The 16,377-nt window shown below is 43.0% G+C and overlaps 1 protein-coding gene across 1 annotated transcript; it reads right to left on the reverse strand.

Moving 5' to 3' along the window:
- Positions 1-14,744: 14,744 nt before the first annotated feature.
- Positions 14,745-15,671, reverse strand: Vmn1r85 (vomeronasal 1 receptor 85). Its single transcript, NM_145847.1, has one exon. It carries the CDS (start codon positions 15,669-15,671, stop codon positions 14,745-14,747), a length of 927 nt encoding a protein of 308 aa, NP_665846.1.
- Positions 15,672-16,377: the final 706 nt, after the last annotated feature.

A 16,377-nucleotide genomic window follows, 5' to 3' on the forward strand; every position in this document is an offset into this window, starting at 1 on the left:
TTACATTATGGGGAAGGACTTGGTGGTGATATAACTGTTTGGGGTCTTCCATGTGTCAGTGTTGCAGCTCTGAGGGGGGAAGGTTTCCCCACCACAAGTGTTACAGCTTTGCTGGGAGTGGGGCTGGAGGGGGACACGTTTTTCCTACTGCAACTGTTACAGCTCTGAGGGGAAAGGCATCCTGGCAGTTAGGAGCAAAGGAATACCACAAAGTCACATCACACAAGAGACTTTTGGGGAAAGACCCAAGAGAGTAGCTGCCCGTGCTTGGCTGAGAAGCAGCAGAGACCCGAGAGGGAGGCGGGCAGATTTCCAGGGTGGGGATTTGTGACATTTCAAGTCAAGCCTGGGGATTGATGGGATGTTGACCTCAGAGACTGGTGAGTTTTCAGGCTCAGGGACTGGTGAGTTTTCAAGATCAGGGATTGAAGGGTTTAGTAGGTTTTCCAACCTGAAGTGGGCACCACAGTCTTATAAGTAACCCTTTGCCTGTACTGTGTAAGAAAGCCCAAACTGGACTTGGGTGAAATTGTATTTTGGGGATGTCATTGGTGCCTATCCTGGGAGGGGGGTCAAGACACAGTTGTTTTCATCTTCCAAGGAAACTTAAAACTACAGGATTGTTGAATGTAAGTTTGGGGAATGGGTGTGGGGAACCTCTTTACAAGGTCCACAGCTTCTCTGAGCAGACATTTCCAGATTAGATGCTTCAAATTCAAAGAGATGTATCAGTCTTCAATGCAAATAAGCAACTGGGAAGGAGTCCAAGGGGAGAGTAAGGGTGAATGCAGGTGGTCTAGGCTGTGTCTTACTCCTGGTGGAAGGGCCTACAGTGTTTAAAAGCCCAGCTGTGCTCTGTGAAGTGGCCTTTGCAGGGAGGTGTATGGGTGCAAATGCAGGCTGCACCTCTTTCTGCTGGCAGCTCATGATACTTTCCTCTGAGACAGCCTATGGGTGACCAGGAACTTACTGAGAGACAGTTCCATTGTAGGAGACTGTGAGCCCACTTTGAGGATACTATTACAGAACACCCCTAACCCACCTAGCACATTATCACCTCTCAGTCTGGTGTCTAGTTCCAGGGAGCACAGAAGTATTTTTTTTTCTAACTGTTCACGAGGCATTTTAATTAATCACTACTATCTACTATTTGGCCCTCCACTTGGTGCCTGAGTGCTTTCTCTTCTAGAAGTGCCCTAGACTCCCCTTACAGACAATGTCACTGTCTCTGCAGGTGACACAGTAGCAGCCACTTGGGGGTTTTACTCTGGGCTCCATTTCCCATTTCAGTGGCCTTAGGCTGCTGCTGTACACGCTTGATCTAGATCTGTTGCCTGTGTGCACAGCTGTGGAGGTGAACCTGTGAGGCTTCCTGGGTTCAAGCCCACGGGCAATGGTGCAGGTGAAGATCCATAAACTCCAGCTTGTGAGTACTGCTCAGATCCACGGTTTCTCCTCTTAGCCTTAGACTGTAGCCAGCTCTGCCTGCAGCTGGTACCAATAGGTTTTTGAGAGGTGGCTAGACAGGAGGAGACCTGAGGGCAGGAAGAGGATGGTGGGGTTGAAGCTTGAGGAATGGATTATCTTAGAGTAATTTGCATGTATCTGCCTGATCCTAACAGGTGAATATGAAGGGCTGTCATTCCGAATGCAAACCCTTTCATAAGTCTCAGGATCTGTCATCCTAGTGAAGAAAGAGTAGCCTTCTGCTCCAGCTTGGTATCAACAGGGATCTTTCTGTTCTTTTGGTATTCAGGATAGATAACATAGCTCCTAACTTATAACAGTCTCTCTTTTTTCCCCTCCCTCTCCCTCCACTCCTCTATTTTCCTTCTGTCGCACCGCTCCGAGAACAACCACAGATTGTTCCAGCCCTAAGTAAGCGCCAGATGTCCTTACCTCTAGATGAACCCTGATACTGCCAAGTTCCTGCTTCCCCGTGTAGTCGCCAAAAGAAAAATTTCTGTTGCCCCATCCCTTCTGCTGAGAAGTACTTCCTCTTTTTCCGCTGCCCCATCCCTCCTGCTGAGGTGCATTTCCTCTGCCCCATTCCTCCTACTGAAAGGCACTTCCCCTTTTGCTTGTGCATTTAAACCTTGGGCCAGGCTAATACATTGGAACCTTGATGTTACTCAGAATGTTTCCGTGTCGTTCTTTACACAAGGTTCTCGTCTCTCTCTACCCCCCAATTTGGTTCTTAGGAGAAGGTCCCCTCGAGACCCTCGAATAACTGGACCTGCTGGATGGGTCATCACATCAGGCTGTGGTAGCATACCCTTTAATCCCATCACTCAGGAGGCAGAGGCAGACAGATCTCTAAATTTGAGGCCAGCTTAGTTTACAGAGTGATTATAGGACAGTCAGAACTACACAGAGAAACCCTGTGTTGAAAAATCAAAAATAAATGAATAAATAAATAAATAAAATAGAATTTATTGTTTACTAGCCAAATATGGTGACACATGATTTTAATTCCAGCCCTCAAGAGGCAGAGGCAGACTTCCAGATCTCTGTGATTTAGAAGCCAGGTTGGTCCACACAGAGTTTCAGATCAGCCAAAGTTACATGGTAAGACCCTGCCTCAAAAAAACTGGAAAAGTAGTTTTCATAGTATAATGAAAACTAGTATGTTTGTGTGTGGATATGTGAGTGTGGGTGTGACATGGTGTGCAGGTGGAGGTCAGAGGACAACATATGGAAGTCAGTTCTTTCCTGCCACCATGTGGGTTCTGGGAACCAAGCTAAACATTGCTTGGGAGTAGATATTACAGCAGGCTCTTTGTTGACTTCTTGAACCAACGATGTGTCAGAAAGCAGAGTCTGTGGTGAGTGTCCTCCCTGATCTTTGGATGTTTATACACGTTTCTTTTATTTTTTAAAGAGTAAATTTATCTATATGAGTACACCATCGCTATCTTCAGACACGCCAGAAGAGGGCATCAGATCCTATGGTTGTGAGTCACCATGTAATTTCTGGGAGTTGAACTCAGGACTTCTGGAAGAGCAGCCAGTGCTCTTAACCACTGAGCCATCTCTCCAGCCCTTACACATTCTTCATACTCTGTACTTGCTTGCGTGCTGTCCCTTGGGACTGAAGGCACTAGAGTGACATGTGGGAGTTGGAAGGGAGGAGCTCAATGCTTCCTTTCCACAAGGTTCCATGGAAGCCTCTGTCCTGTGCCCTCACTGTATAGAGAATGCTCCCTTAGTCCTGAGAACGGAACAGGATCTGGGGTTCTCAGTCTGTTTGTAGAAATAGCTAGCACACCCTGATCAGTCAGGGCATGTGATCTGGTGAGAAGGCCCTTAGTTCAGGGAAGTCTGGAAGAAAAAAACTCCCCATTTTAGGATTCCATAACAATGGGGACTTCCTTGTTCTTATTAAAGTTGCCAGGCATGGTGGCACATGCCTTTAATCCCAGCACTCAGGAGGCAGAGGCAGCCGGATTTCTGAGTTTGAGGCCAGCCTGGTCTACAAAATGAGTTCCAGGACAGCCAGGGCTACACAAACCCTGTCTCGAAAAACCAAAAAAAAAAAAAAAAAAAAAAGTCTTCAAACTGAACATAGATGGTGTCTTTGCATAGCCACCGTATGCATTTGGAGGTAAGACTGTGGGAACCTGGGAGTTAGCTCTGTGGTACAGTGCCAAAAATAATGCACAAGACAATACAATATATACATAATATAAATATATAATATATATAGTATAATAATAACTAGGTTATTGTCTGATTCAAATTTTAATTTTTTTTTTAAAGAAAGCAAATTCTCATATAGCCTCGGCTATGTTGGGACTCACTGTTTGGTCCAACCTTCCCTCAGACCTGTGACAATCCTCTTGCTGTTGCTTCCTGCATGTTGAGATCACAGACCCAGGTAGATGTAACATCTGTTGCACCAGGTTGAAAGCAAAGATGCTGCATTTTCAACAGTCATGTAGTAATTATGCTGATAATAAAAAACATCTAATATAAAATTAGAATTTTGTTTGTGGTACTGGGGATTGAATTGCCTCATGGATGTCAGGTAAGCTTTCTACCATTGAGCTATATCCTCAGTCCTACAAAATTGGAGTTCAAGTGCCAGGAAACTTCTCAGTGACTGTCAGTTTAATTAAAACAAAAAGTAAAGAATAGTTATGTGTATGAGTGTGGATATGTGCACAAGAGTTCAGGTGCCTGGAGGCCAGAGGCCTAGGATCTTCTGGAGCTAGAGTTAGAGGCAGTTGTGAGCCTAAATGTGGGTGCTGTGGGAAATATCCAGGTCTTCTGGAAGAGCAGCTGGTGCTCTTAACCACTGAGCCAGCTCTTCACCTCACCTGCTCAGCTTTTATTTATTCACTTTATTTCTATTTATTAATGGAGACAAGGTCTCCTGCAGTCCAGACTGCTCAAGAATTTGCCATGTCCTCCAGATTGCTTGACTATGGATCCTTCCACGTCCATCTCCTGACTTCTGGGATTCCTGTTGTGTACCACCATGTCTGGTTTACAAGGTGCTGGTGATAAATTTGAGGAGTTTTGCATGAGCCAGGTAATCACTCTACAAACTGAGGTAGACTTTTAGCTTTCAGTTTAATCTTATTTATTATTTATTCACTTTATATCCTGATTGGAGCCTGTCCTCCCAGTGCTATCCTTCCATCCTCTCACCCTCCTGTTCCCCTTCTCCCATCCCCCCTTCCCTTTCTCCTCAGTAAGGGGGAGTGCTTCACTCCCCACCCCTTTCCATCACACCATCCTCCTCATTTCTCCCCACCCCCTTGTACTAACTCATCCTGGCACATCAAGTCTCATTACGACTAAGTGTATCCTCTCCCACTGAGGCCAGACAAAGCAGTCCAACTAGGGGAAAGGGGTTCAAAGTCAGGCGACAGAGTCCTAGTCAGAGACAGGTCCCATTCCAAATGTTGAAGAGATGCTCTTTAAGACCAAATTGCACATCTGCTACTTATGTGTTATGTGTAGGGAGCCTATGTTGGCCCATGTGTGATCAAAGAGAGTGAACCACTAAGTAAAGAACATGCCTAGACTGAACTTACACCCCCTATGTATATGTAGCAGTTTAATCTTTTAAGAAATATTCTTTGGGAGTTAAGCATAGTAAAAGAGCATAGAAAATTAAAAATGAATTATTAAGAAACAGATTCAAAAGCCCTTACATGATACTACCTGACACAGTGAGAGAGTAATTAGAATGCATTATATATCTTTGTACATTGTCTCACTATATATATATATATATATATATATATATTTGTGGGGTAAAGTTTATCTTTTAGCCAAAGTTTTAGAGATATAAGGGAATAGAGTGTTTAGAGAGTTAAACGTCTTTGATTACACTGTTACATCTGAAAATGTTGAGGAGAAAGATGAAATCCATGACTGCCCCACTAAAGCAAGCGTTATTTAAAAGGTGCACCTGGGACTGGCCAGCCAGTGCCCATGTTCACTATGACCTTTCTCTTCTAGGAGGGGAGGGGTTTGGTGGAATTTTCCAAACTTCCTGAGCTGTTCTTTTCATTGCTCCTTTTCGTTGTGCATGCTTCAATCCTGAAGCTATTGCTGGTATTCTGATAGCTCATACTCCTGGTCTTATGTATCCAGTTCTCTACATTTCTGCTTTAAGATCATTAGCTGTACTGTACCTATGCATTCCTTAAGAAAAGCAACCAAGCAGTTCAAAATGTAGGGGCCAAAATCAACAATATCAGGAGAACAATTAGGGCTCCTAACAAGTCAAATATGAGGGTGGTTAACCAAGTGTAAGAGTTAAACCAAAACTCAAACCAGCCCTGACTCTGTTTTCTCCCTCTCTCTCCTGCTTGGCTAATCCTTCTCTCACCTTGGCCATAGAATCTTTAACTATGCCCTGAATGTGTTTCCCGATGTTTCACACTCGCAGGTAGCATAGAAAAAGTGGTTGGCCTTCTAACACTGATGAGCCTGATGCTGCCTTCTCCCATCTCAGGGGCACACATATATGGGGGTTTCTCTCAAGACACTTCTCAATTTTGGGTGTCCACACCCTAATCCCCACCCTCCAAGACCACTTCTGAGACATGGTTTAGATTTACAAGTCCCTTCTCCCCCACATTCAGACATTCCCTCCCCCTGTGTCTGCAGGGCAGGGACACCCCAGAAGTCAAAGCCCACTCCTAAATCACAGAAACCAAAGACAGGTTCCAGCCACCAGATACAATGTGGGTAGTGGACCAAGCCACATCCCCAGTGGCTAAGAGCACCTGCCAAGTCACCCTCGTAGGGTTGTGAGGGCTGCCAAGACTCAGCACCAGAAGGTACACCATAGCCATCTTGTGGTTTCTCTGGCTTTGCAGAAGGCGGTTACTTGGGTGTCTGGCTGCCATCTAGTTGGTGTCAGGCACAGGTACTGGTCTGATGTGAACCCAAGCAGTTACTCCATCCAGTTTAATGGATGTCAGGGTGGTCAACAACACCAGGAACAGCCCTATTCACTTTGCTTCCAAGTTTTCATCACAATGCCTCTTAACATATACCCAATCTCCAAATTGGTACTTGTGTGAAACCTCTGGGGTACCTGTGTTATACAGGGCACTAAATTTAGGTCACAAATGCTGGTGTCTGATCTGGAAAGCTTGCAATCGAGCCATAAGATCATTGTCAGCCTGAAAAATCACTCTGGGGGGATCAAGAGAGTTTGAGTCCCATACAGGATCTCAAAAGGGGTCAGGTTAAAATGATAGGAGGTGTTCTGGGCTCAGAACAGGGCCAAGGAGAGGAGCACCAACCAATCTGAGCCAGTCTCCAAGGTCAATTTAGTCAAGGTCTCTTTTAAGGTTCTACTTATTCTTTCTACCAGCCCTGAGCTCTGGGGACGGTACACACAATGAAGCTTCCAATTAGTCCCCAAGGTTTCTGCCAATCCATGACTTACCTTAAGAGACAAAAGCAGGACATTGTCTGATCCAATTACCTTGGGCATTCTGAACCTCTGGAAAATTTCTTCTAATATCATCTTAACTACCATGGTAGCTGTTTCCTGTTCAGTGGGGAAAGCCTCAACCCATCCAGAGACAGTATCTACAAACACTAGAAGGTGTTTGTAACCACATTTTCCTGGCTTAACTTCTGTAAAATCGACCTACCAATATACTCCAGGCCCTTCTCCCCTAGGTCTTTTGCCCTGTTTACTCTTGGCTGCATAAGCATTCACTTGCTGGCATACCTTACACTGTTCTACCACCTCTTTGGCCCAGGACCTAAGGTCTGTTATATATACTTTATGTCCCTTAACTGCTTGTATGAGCTTTTTATCCCCTAAATGAGTCCATCTGTGCATTTGGCCTAGTAAGTCTTTTGCTTGATTTCTGGGAAGTATAGTTTTCTTTCTTTTGCGTGCCATTGTCCTTCCTTCTCTAGGTAGTAGTTGGTAGGTTGGCTAGCAATCTGAGTCCTTTTTTCTTCCATATATTTTAAGTGAAGCCATCCCTTAGTCCACTCCCATTTCCCAGCAGATGTTTCTTGCAGGCCCATAACCAGGATTGGCTCTTGCATAGTCACTTGATCTGCCTGGATATTGCCCGGGGCCACTTAGTCACTATAGTCTCTTCCCTTCTGATGTCCTAGGCAGTGAATGATACTCACAGTTGCCAGCTTCATTAGGACATCCAAGAGATTCAAGATTTCTTGTTTGTTTTCTTGTTTCCTCTGATGTGAGCAGTCTTGGCATATAGCCCTGTGGACATGAGCTGTAGATGTTATCCATGTGGATGTTAATTTTCTTGCTAGCTTCAAGTTCCAAGTCCTTGGTGAGGGCAATTATCTCCACTTTCTGCGTTGATGTGCCAGGGGGTAGAGGTGCAGGGTGTGGTGTGGTGGGTTATGGTGCGGGGGGGGGGGGGGTTAGGAGTAGAGTGGGGTAGAGGTTCTGCCCAGATGACATTTCTGCCATCCACCACAGCAGCACCTGCTTGTCTCTGACCTTCATGGAGAAAACTGCTACCATCTGTAAACCAGGTAGCCTCAACTTGATGTAGGGATCAGTTGGAGAGTTCTTTCCTTTTGGGCCTGTTAGTTGCAGCCCATCAGGCAGGAAGTGTATCTGGGCCCCCGTTTTGGAGAGTATGTCTCAGCCCAACAGAGGGGAGGGACAGTCTGGGGTGACCCTAAATGAATTGGATACCCATGCCATCCCCTAGGTCCACTGTTCTTCGGGTAGTTCATGAATACATTTTGGTGTCAATGACTCCTTGGACCCAACATCTTTTCTTGGAAATGGGGCCATCAGTTTGGAGGACCAAGTGTTGAGCCCCTGTGCCCACCAAGAAATGAGTAAGTTTTCCCTCCACTCCCAGAGTTACCCTGGGTTTGGGGAGGGGGTATGAACCCTGTCTCCACTAATTACTGTCTTCACGCAGGGCTAAGACCTTTGATGTTTGGGGGCACTTTTCCCAAAGCGTGAGCTTTCCTGTTCCTGGCTTCCATTTGTTAGGGAACTCATTTGTTAGAGTCCAGTGGCCTCTCTCCTTGCAGTATGCACTCTTGCCCTTTTCTGTCTCTCTTCTCTGCATCCCCTAACTATTGTAGCCAGGACTCTCTGTAGATTCCTTTCCTGTTACTTTTCTTTCTTTCCCTTTCTCTGCTCCTTCTCCTCCTATGTCTCCTTGTAATGGTAGACTTTCTCAACAACCTGCACTAAATCCCTCAACACTTTATTCTGTCTTTCTAGCTTGTGAAGATCTTACCTGGTATCTCTACTAGTCTGGTCTATAAAAGCCATTGTCACAATAGTTTTATGCTCCTTGCTGCTGGGGTTATAGGGTGTATTATGGTGGAATGCCTCCATGGGCCGCACTAGAAACACTGTGAGTAACTAATCTGGTCCCTGCTTAAACTCACGTACCTTGGTCAAATTTGTGGGTCGTCATGCAGCCCCCTAGAGACCTGCCAATGGAGTCTGGTGGTGAACCTTCAGGTGCCCCTTACCTTTTGCCATATTAAAGTCCCAGTCAGGGCTAGTCAGGGAAAGCCTGCTATCCAGGACAGCCTGGTTAATTGATGGTGCCCCCATGTCTGAGGGGGCAGTCTTTCTGACTTCCTGCATTATAATTAATACAGTTTCAAAGAGATTAATTGGCCCCTTGGAAAAGGGGGTGGGGGCTGGGCCTCCCAGTTGTACAAGTTGGCCAAAGAGAGGGCCAATATTGCATATCCTGATTGCCTTTTTCCAGAGCCCCATTTGCCCTTAGTGAGAGAGCCACTGAGGTATCAGGGGTAGTGGCTCTCAAGTCTCCTCCTGCTCCTCCCTCCAGTAAAGGTGGGGTACAATGGCCCCGGTTCCATGTGGGCTGGGAATCCCAGAATCTGTACTGGTGCTGGGTGGGCCATGGGGGGAAGGGTAGGGAGATATGACTGAGAAGGGTCTTGGAGCAACAGATTCGTTGTTGAAGGGTCTTGGAGGATCAACTTCTCCTTAGGTCTGGATTCTTCCTCTCGTGCTTCCTTCTTCCTGAAGGCCAGAACCTGTTGGTTGGGTCTTAGAAAAAAAGGCTTTTATCTATGAGGGAGAAGGAGAGTCCTCCACTATTGTCTTCCAGGTAACTATATAGGGCACTTGTTCCAGATGCCTGAGGGATCCTGGCCTAAAGGCTCTCCTCTACTGCTTTGATCACCTGCAAGTTGAAGGTCCTTACAGGTGGCCACCCTACTCTGAAGGGGGTCATTTGGAGAAGCAGAGAGTAACTAACTTGTCTTTCAGTTTGTTCAATGTCCAAAAAAAAAAAAATGTTGCCAGTCTTAGTCCAAGAACACATGACGAGATACCAACAAACATAGAGAAAAACAATCAACACACAGACAGCTAGACCCTGCAATGGATGGGTGCCTAGGTCCAAGAACACAGAGAAAGACAATCAACACACAATTTGCCCCTTTCATGGGCCCAGTTACAGAAAGTTCGTCCCATCCATAGACGCAGAATAGAGTTGCTTGGCTGGCTCCAGCTGCACTGAAACAAACCAGTTGCCCCTGCTGTTACTGTCTTAGCATTTCCAGAAGGAGTGGAGCCTTCACAGCTCCCTTCAGGGGGGACTGAAGCGTCCTTCAGGGCCCCCAACCCTGGGGTCTTGACCCCACACTTTCAAGCAAACTGAAAGTTCCAACAGACTTACAGACTCAGACTTTGACAAATAGCAAGAAAAACAAGAACTGAGGTACCTGTTGGAGACCTCCGATTCACTGCTCTGGTGTGTTCCTACAGGGAGTTGAATTCCTGGGCAATAGCCGGGCGTGGTGGCGCACGCCTTTAATCCCAGCACTTGGGAGGCAGAGGCAGGTGAATTTCTGAGTTCGAGGCCAGCCTGGTCTACAGAGTGAGTTCCAGGACAGCCAGGGCTACACAGAGAAACCCTGTCTCAAAAAAAAAAAAAAAGAATTCCTGGGCAATGAATGGCCAACACACCAAATGTAAGACTCTGGCAAGCCTTAACTTACTGGAGATCCCCTGAGTAAATAACTTGAAGTAGGAGATCAATTCAAAAGCAGGAGGAATTTTATTGTTCCAGTATGCTGGTGTTGCCTTGCACACAAAAGAGAAAGAACGACCCCACAGACTAACTAGAAGTTTACTTAGAAAAGATTATCAGTGTTTCTTGAAGAGAAATTATTTTATCTGTAAGTATATTTTAAAAATTTCAAAATAGCAAAAACTCTTAGAAGTTAAACATTAAAAAATGCTAATTTCAAGCACAGTGCGAAAAAATATCAATATTATTTCCATGATGTTTGTAGAACATGATTTCAATATTTTCAACTGTTAATATTCAATAAACAGAAAAGTTATTTTAAGATATATTCCATTATGTCTCCCTTTGCATTTCTGAGTTTATTAATTTGGATACTGTCTTTGTGCCCTCTGGTTAGTCTGGCTAAGGATTTATCTATTTTTTTGATTTTTCTCAAAGAACCAGCTTCTAGTTTGGTTGATTCTTTGTATAGTTCCTTTTGCTTCTATTTGGTTGATTCTTTGTATAGTTCCTTTTGCTTCTATTTGGTTGATTTCAGCCCTGAGTTTGATTATTTCCTGCCATCTACTCCTTTTGGGTGTATTTGCTTCTTTTTGTTCTAGGGCTTTCAGGTGTGTTGTCAGGCTGCTATTGTAAGCTCTCTTCAGTTTATTTTTGGAGGTACTTAGAGCTATGAGTTTTCTTCTTAGGACTGCTTTCATCGCGTCCCAAACGTTTGTTTCTGTTGCGGCTTCATTTTCATTAAATTCTATAAAGTCTTTAATTTTTTTTCTTTATTTCTTCCTTGACCAAGTTATCATTGAGTAGAGCATTGTTCAGCTTCCATGTGTATGTGTGCTTTCTGTTGCTTTTGTTGGTATTTAAGACCAGACTTAGTCCTTGGTGATCTGATAGGGTGCATGGGATTATCTCAGTCTTCTTGTATCCGTTGAGGCCTGTTTTGTGATGAATATGTTTGTGATGATATGATCAGTTTTGGAGAAAGTATTATGAGTTGCTGAGAAGCAGCTTTATTCTTTTGCTTTAGGATGAAATGTTCTATAAGTATCTGTTAGATCCATTTGGTTCATACTTCTGTTAGTTTCACTATGTCTATGTTTAGTTTCTGTTTCCATGATCTGTCCATTGCTGAGAGTGGGATGTTGAAGTCTCCCATTATCATTGTTTGGGGTGCGATGTATGCTTTGAGCTTTAGTAAAGTTTCTTTTGTGAATGTGGCTGCCCTTGCATTTAGAGTGTAGATATTAAGAATTGAGAGTTCACCTTGGTAGATTTTTTTCCCATTGATGAGTATGAAGATGTCATTCCTTATCTTTTTTGATAACTTTTGCTTGAAAGTTGATTTAATTCAATATTATAATTCCTACCCCAGCTTGTTTCTTGGGACCATTTGCTTTACTCTGAGGCAGTGTTTGTCTTTGTCACTGAGGTGAATTTCCTCAATGCTGCAAAATGCTGAGGAATTATGTTTGTATAGCTTTCTTCTTTTGGGTTTGTTGAAAGATTACTTCATGCTTTTTTTCTAGGGTATAGTTTCCCTCCTAGGGTGTGTTGTTGTTTTCCATCTATTATCCTTTTTAGGGCTGAATTTATGGAAAGATATTGTGTAAATTTGGTTTTGTTGTAGGGTATCTTTTTTCTCCATCTATGGTAATTGAGTGTTTGCCTGGGTATAGTAGCCTGGGCTGGCATTTGTGTTCTCTTAGTGTCTGTATAACCTCTGTTCAGGATCTTCTGGCTTTCATAGTCTCTGGTGAGAAGTCTGGTGTAATTCTGATAGGTCTGCCTTTATATGTTACTTGACCTTTTTCCCTTACTGATTTTAATATTCTTTGTTTAGCGCATTTGGTGTTTTGATTATTATGTGATGGGAGGCTTCTTGTATGTTCATGTGCATCTCTTTCTTTAGGTTAGGGAAGTTTTCTTCTATAATGTTGTTGAAGATATTTACTGGCCCTTTAAGTTGAGAATCGTCACTCTCATCTATACCTATAGTCCTTAGGTTTTTTTTCCTTCTCATTGTATCTTGGATTTCCTGGATGATTTGGATTAGGAGCTTTTTGCATTTTGCATTTTCTTTGACTGTTGCGTTAATGTTTTCTATGGTATCTTCTGCACCCAATATTCTCTCTTCTATCTCTTGAATTATGTTTGTGATGCTTGCATCTCTGACTCCTGATCTCTTTCCTAGGTTTTCTACCTCCAGTGTTGTCTCCCTTTGTGATTTCTTTATTGTTTCTATTTTAATTTTTAGATCTTGGATGCTTTTGTTCATTTTTTTTTGCCTGTTTGATTGTGTTTTCCTGTAATTCTTTAAGGGATTTTTTGTTTTCTGTTTAAGGGCTTCTACTTGTTTACCTGTATTCTCCTGTATTTCTTTAAGGGAGTTATTTATGTCCTTCTTAAAGTCCTCTATTATCATCATTAGATGTGATTTTAGATCCGAATCTTGCTTTTCCCTTGTGATGGTATATTCAGGACTTGCTATGGTGGGAGAATTGGGTTCTAATGATGCCAGGTAACCTTGGTTTCTGTTGCTTATGTTCTTATGCTTGCCTCTCTCCATCTGGTTATCTCTAGTGCTACCTGCCCTTGGTATATCTGACTGGAGTCTGTCCTTCCTGTGATCCTGATTGTGTCAGAACTCCTCAGAATCCAGCTATCTCTGTGATCCTGAGATCCTGGTTGTGTCAGATCTCCTGGGTGTCATGCTGCCTCTGGGACCCTGAGACCCTGGTGTGGCCAAGCTCCTGTGATGCTGGGTGAGTTAGAGCCCTGAGAGTGGAGCTTCCTCTGGGTGTTGTGGGACTGGCTGTGGAGTTAGTGTCCAAAGTCTGTTCAGGGCACAGGCCCAGATTGGGAGGAACTTGTGCCACTGGTCGGGCAGAGTTCCTGGGTGCCTGGATCCCACTGGTCTCAATTACTCCCCTGTCTTGGGGCAGATGTTGTGTCCTCCTCACCCCTAATCCTATGATCCTCTATAATATATTTTTTAAAATTCAAACATTAGCATATGTGGATGTTCTGCTTGCACATATGTCTGCATGCCATTGTGTGACTGTTCCTCCTGGAAGTCAGAAAAGGATGTGGAATACTCTGGAACTAGAGTTACAGATTGTTGAAGCCACCATGTGGGTGTTGGGAACCTGACGTGGGTCATCTGGTAGAGCCAATGAGTGTTCTTAATTTCTGGGCTATTTCACAAGTTCCACCTTACCCTTTTTACAGCGTGGGTATAACTCACAAATAATAGCTTCTTTTCATTTAAGATTAGCAATGTTTAATTTGAAGAAATTTATTTGTTGAATGTTATAACATGTTCTTTAAAAGAGGACAGTTTGCGTTGGGCATGGGGCACACACCTTCCCCCCATCACTTGTGAGGCAGAGGCAGGTGCATTTTGTGATTTCCAGGCTAGTCTATATAGTGAGTTCTAGGACAGCCATGGCTATATAGTAAGACCCTTTCTCAAAACCAAAATAATAAAGAAATGAAAATAACCATTTGAATGAAATTTATCCAAGTCATAAATAATATTTTGAGTCTTCTAATTACAAATTTAAAGAAGAAAAACATTATAGAATAGAATAAAAATGTTATAAAATAATCTGGTGTGGGGCATGCCTTCCTTTCCAGCCCTCAGGGATGCAGAGACAGTCATATCTGTTGAGTTCAAGGCTAGCCTGATCTACATAGTGAGTTCCAAGAAAAGCCAGGGCTACCTACAGAGACCTTGCCTCAAAAATCGAAACAAAACAATACAAAACAAAACAAATTACAAGTAACTTAAAGATTTTTCTAAGTGTCAAAATATCCTCAAGATCAAAGTGTCAAAATAAAGAAAAATCTTTGGAATATTTATTGTCTATCAATTTTCTATCTATCTAACTATCTATCTATTTATCTTTGTATGTGCATGTATGTGTGTATGGCCAGGTGTACAGAATGTGTCTCTGTGTGTTTATGATGACACTTATGTGGAGGTTAACAAGGCCAGTTTTTATTTTACAAGCTCCAAAGTATTATAATTTCAATAGACAGTAATTGTGAAAATTGTTGAAATGATGTGGATGTACTTTTTATTGATCCAAAACATTAAAAATCTAAAACTTGAAAATGTACAACTTGTGAGAATTCTAATTAGGACTCTAGCAAGGATTCAAGAGCCACACAACTTTCAACATATCACACAAATCACAGGAGAGACTGGTTTGTTGATGAGAACATCTGGATTTCATATCAGTCACCAATGGCTCTTTGAATATAGGAAGGGAAGAAATACATTTTATTACTGTTCATTAGTAAAAATGGGCAGAGAGTAGGGTAAAATGATGCCACAATTGTGATAATTGCCCCCAGATTTCCTGTTCTTCCACGTGTATAAAACCTATCATAAAGGGTGATTAAGTTGTTCAACAAATAAAAGAACACAAAGCAGTTTACAAGCAACAGGATTGTGTGAGTGGCTTTGTGTTCTGGAGACTTCTGAGAGGAGAGTCTTGGGTTGCGGAGATGCTGGGCTCTCTTGTGATGCCTGTAGAGGAGGGTCACCATGGAGAGGCTGGTCCACATCATGATGACCAGAAGGACAAGGTCTCTTGTTATGATAACGCCGAGGAAAAATCCTGGATTGGGGTACTCAACTGGACTACTTTCACAGTAAACATGAGAATATCCATAATTAACACCAGTGTAATTAGTTTTTGCTATTACATTCTCAATCAGGTGCACATATATGACCATGTTGATGAACCAGGAAAACAGGAAGGTGCAAAAAGTCCACTTAGAGAGTTTAGGCTTAAGCCACGCCCACTTAGAATTACTGGGAGTGATGGTGATGGCCTGGAATGTGCTTAGAATAGAAGTGCTAGAGATGGACATAGCCCGGGAGACTCTATAGATATACACAAAGGCCTTACAGCCAGCATCATGCAGAAAACTAGGCACTCCAAAGGATGATGTGATATATGGTATCATAGCAAATATGATTGTCAACATATTGACTATCATCAGGTGCATGAAAATGGGATCGATCTGTCTGTTAAAGCGAGCTTTGACCCAGAAGTTGAATATATACAGCATGAGGAGCAATGAGTTCCCTAAGACTCCCACACAAAACTCAGATATGACGAAAACCCCCAAGATAGTGTTGCTTGGAAACAACATCTCAGTCAGACCTTCAGTAAAAATGGATCAGATTGAAGTATAAAGCTAATTACATACTCATATTTGTTGGGAAATATACTGACTGACACTTCAGGAGGAGAGAAGGTTAGAGAAATGTCCAACAACTTGGTATTTCAGGTTCAGATGTGGTACCTCTGGGTACTCCATTCTAGGAAATCTTGAGAGCCTCAGATGATAGAAAGTATTGAAGCAGGTAGACTCAAAGAAAAAACAATCTGCTGAGTGCTGTTACATCAAGAAGCAGAATTTATTAATGACCCAAAGACAAAATTGCAGGTTATAAAGAGCTTTTCTTCAGCAGATTACACTGTATGATTTTTAAAAAAAGAATTGTTGTTTTCATTTATGTATATGTGTACACTGTAGCTGACTTCAGACATACCAGACAAGGGTATCAAATCCCACTGTAGATGGATTTTAGCCTCCAAGTGGTTGCTGGAAATTGAACTCAGGGCCTCTGGAAGAACAGCCAGTGCTCTTAACTACTGCGACATCTCTCCAGTCCATACTGTATATTTTCAAAACTCTATTTGAAAGTTGTAATCTTTACCAAGTAGACAGTAACATATATATCTGAACACTTTTGTAGGTTCAGTTGTTCTCTTAAACTCTTCCAAGGTATTTATCTTTAAATTTATAACAGAGATGAGAGATGGCTCAGTGGTTAAGAGCATCAGCTTCTCTT

This window comes from Mus musculus, chromosome 7, assembly GCF_000001635.26.
Source record: "Mus musculus strain C57BL/6J chromosome 7, GRCm38.p6 C57BL/6J".
Taxonomy (NCBI): Eukaryota; Metazoa; Chordata; class Mammalia; order Rodentia; family Muridae; genus Mus; species Mus musculus.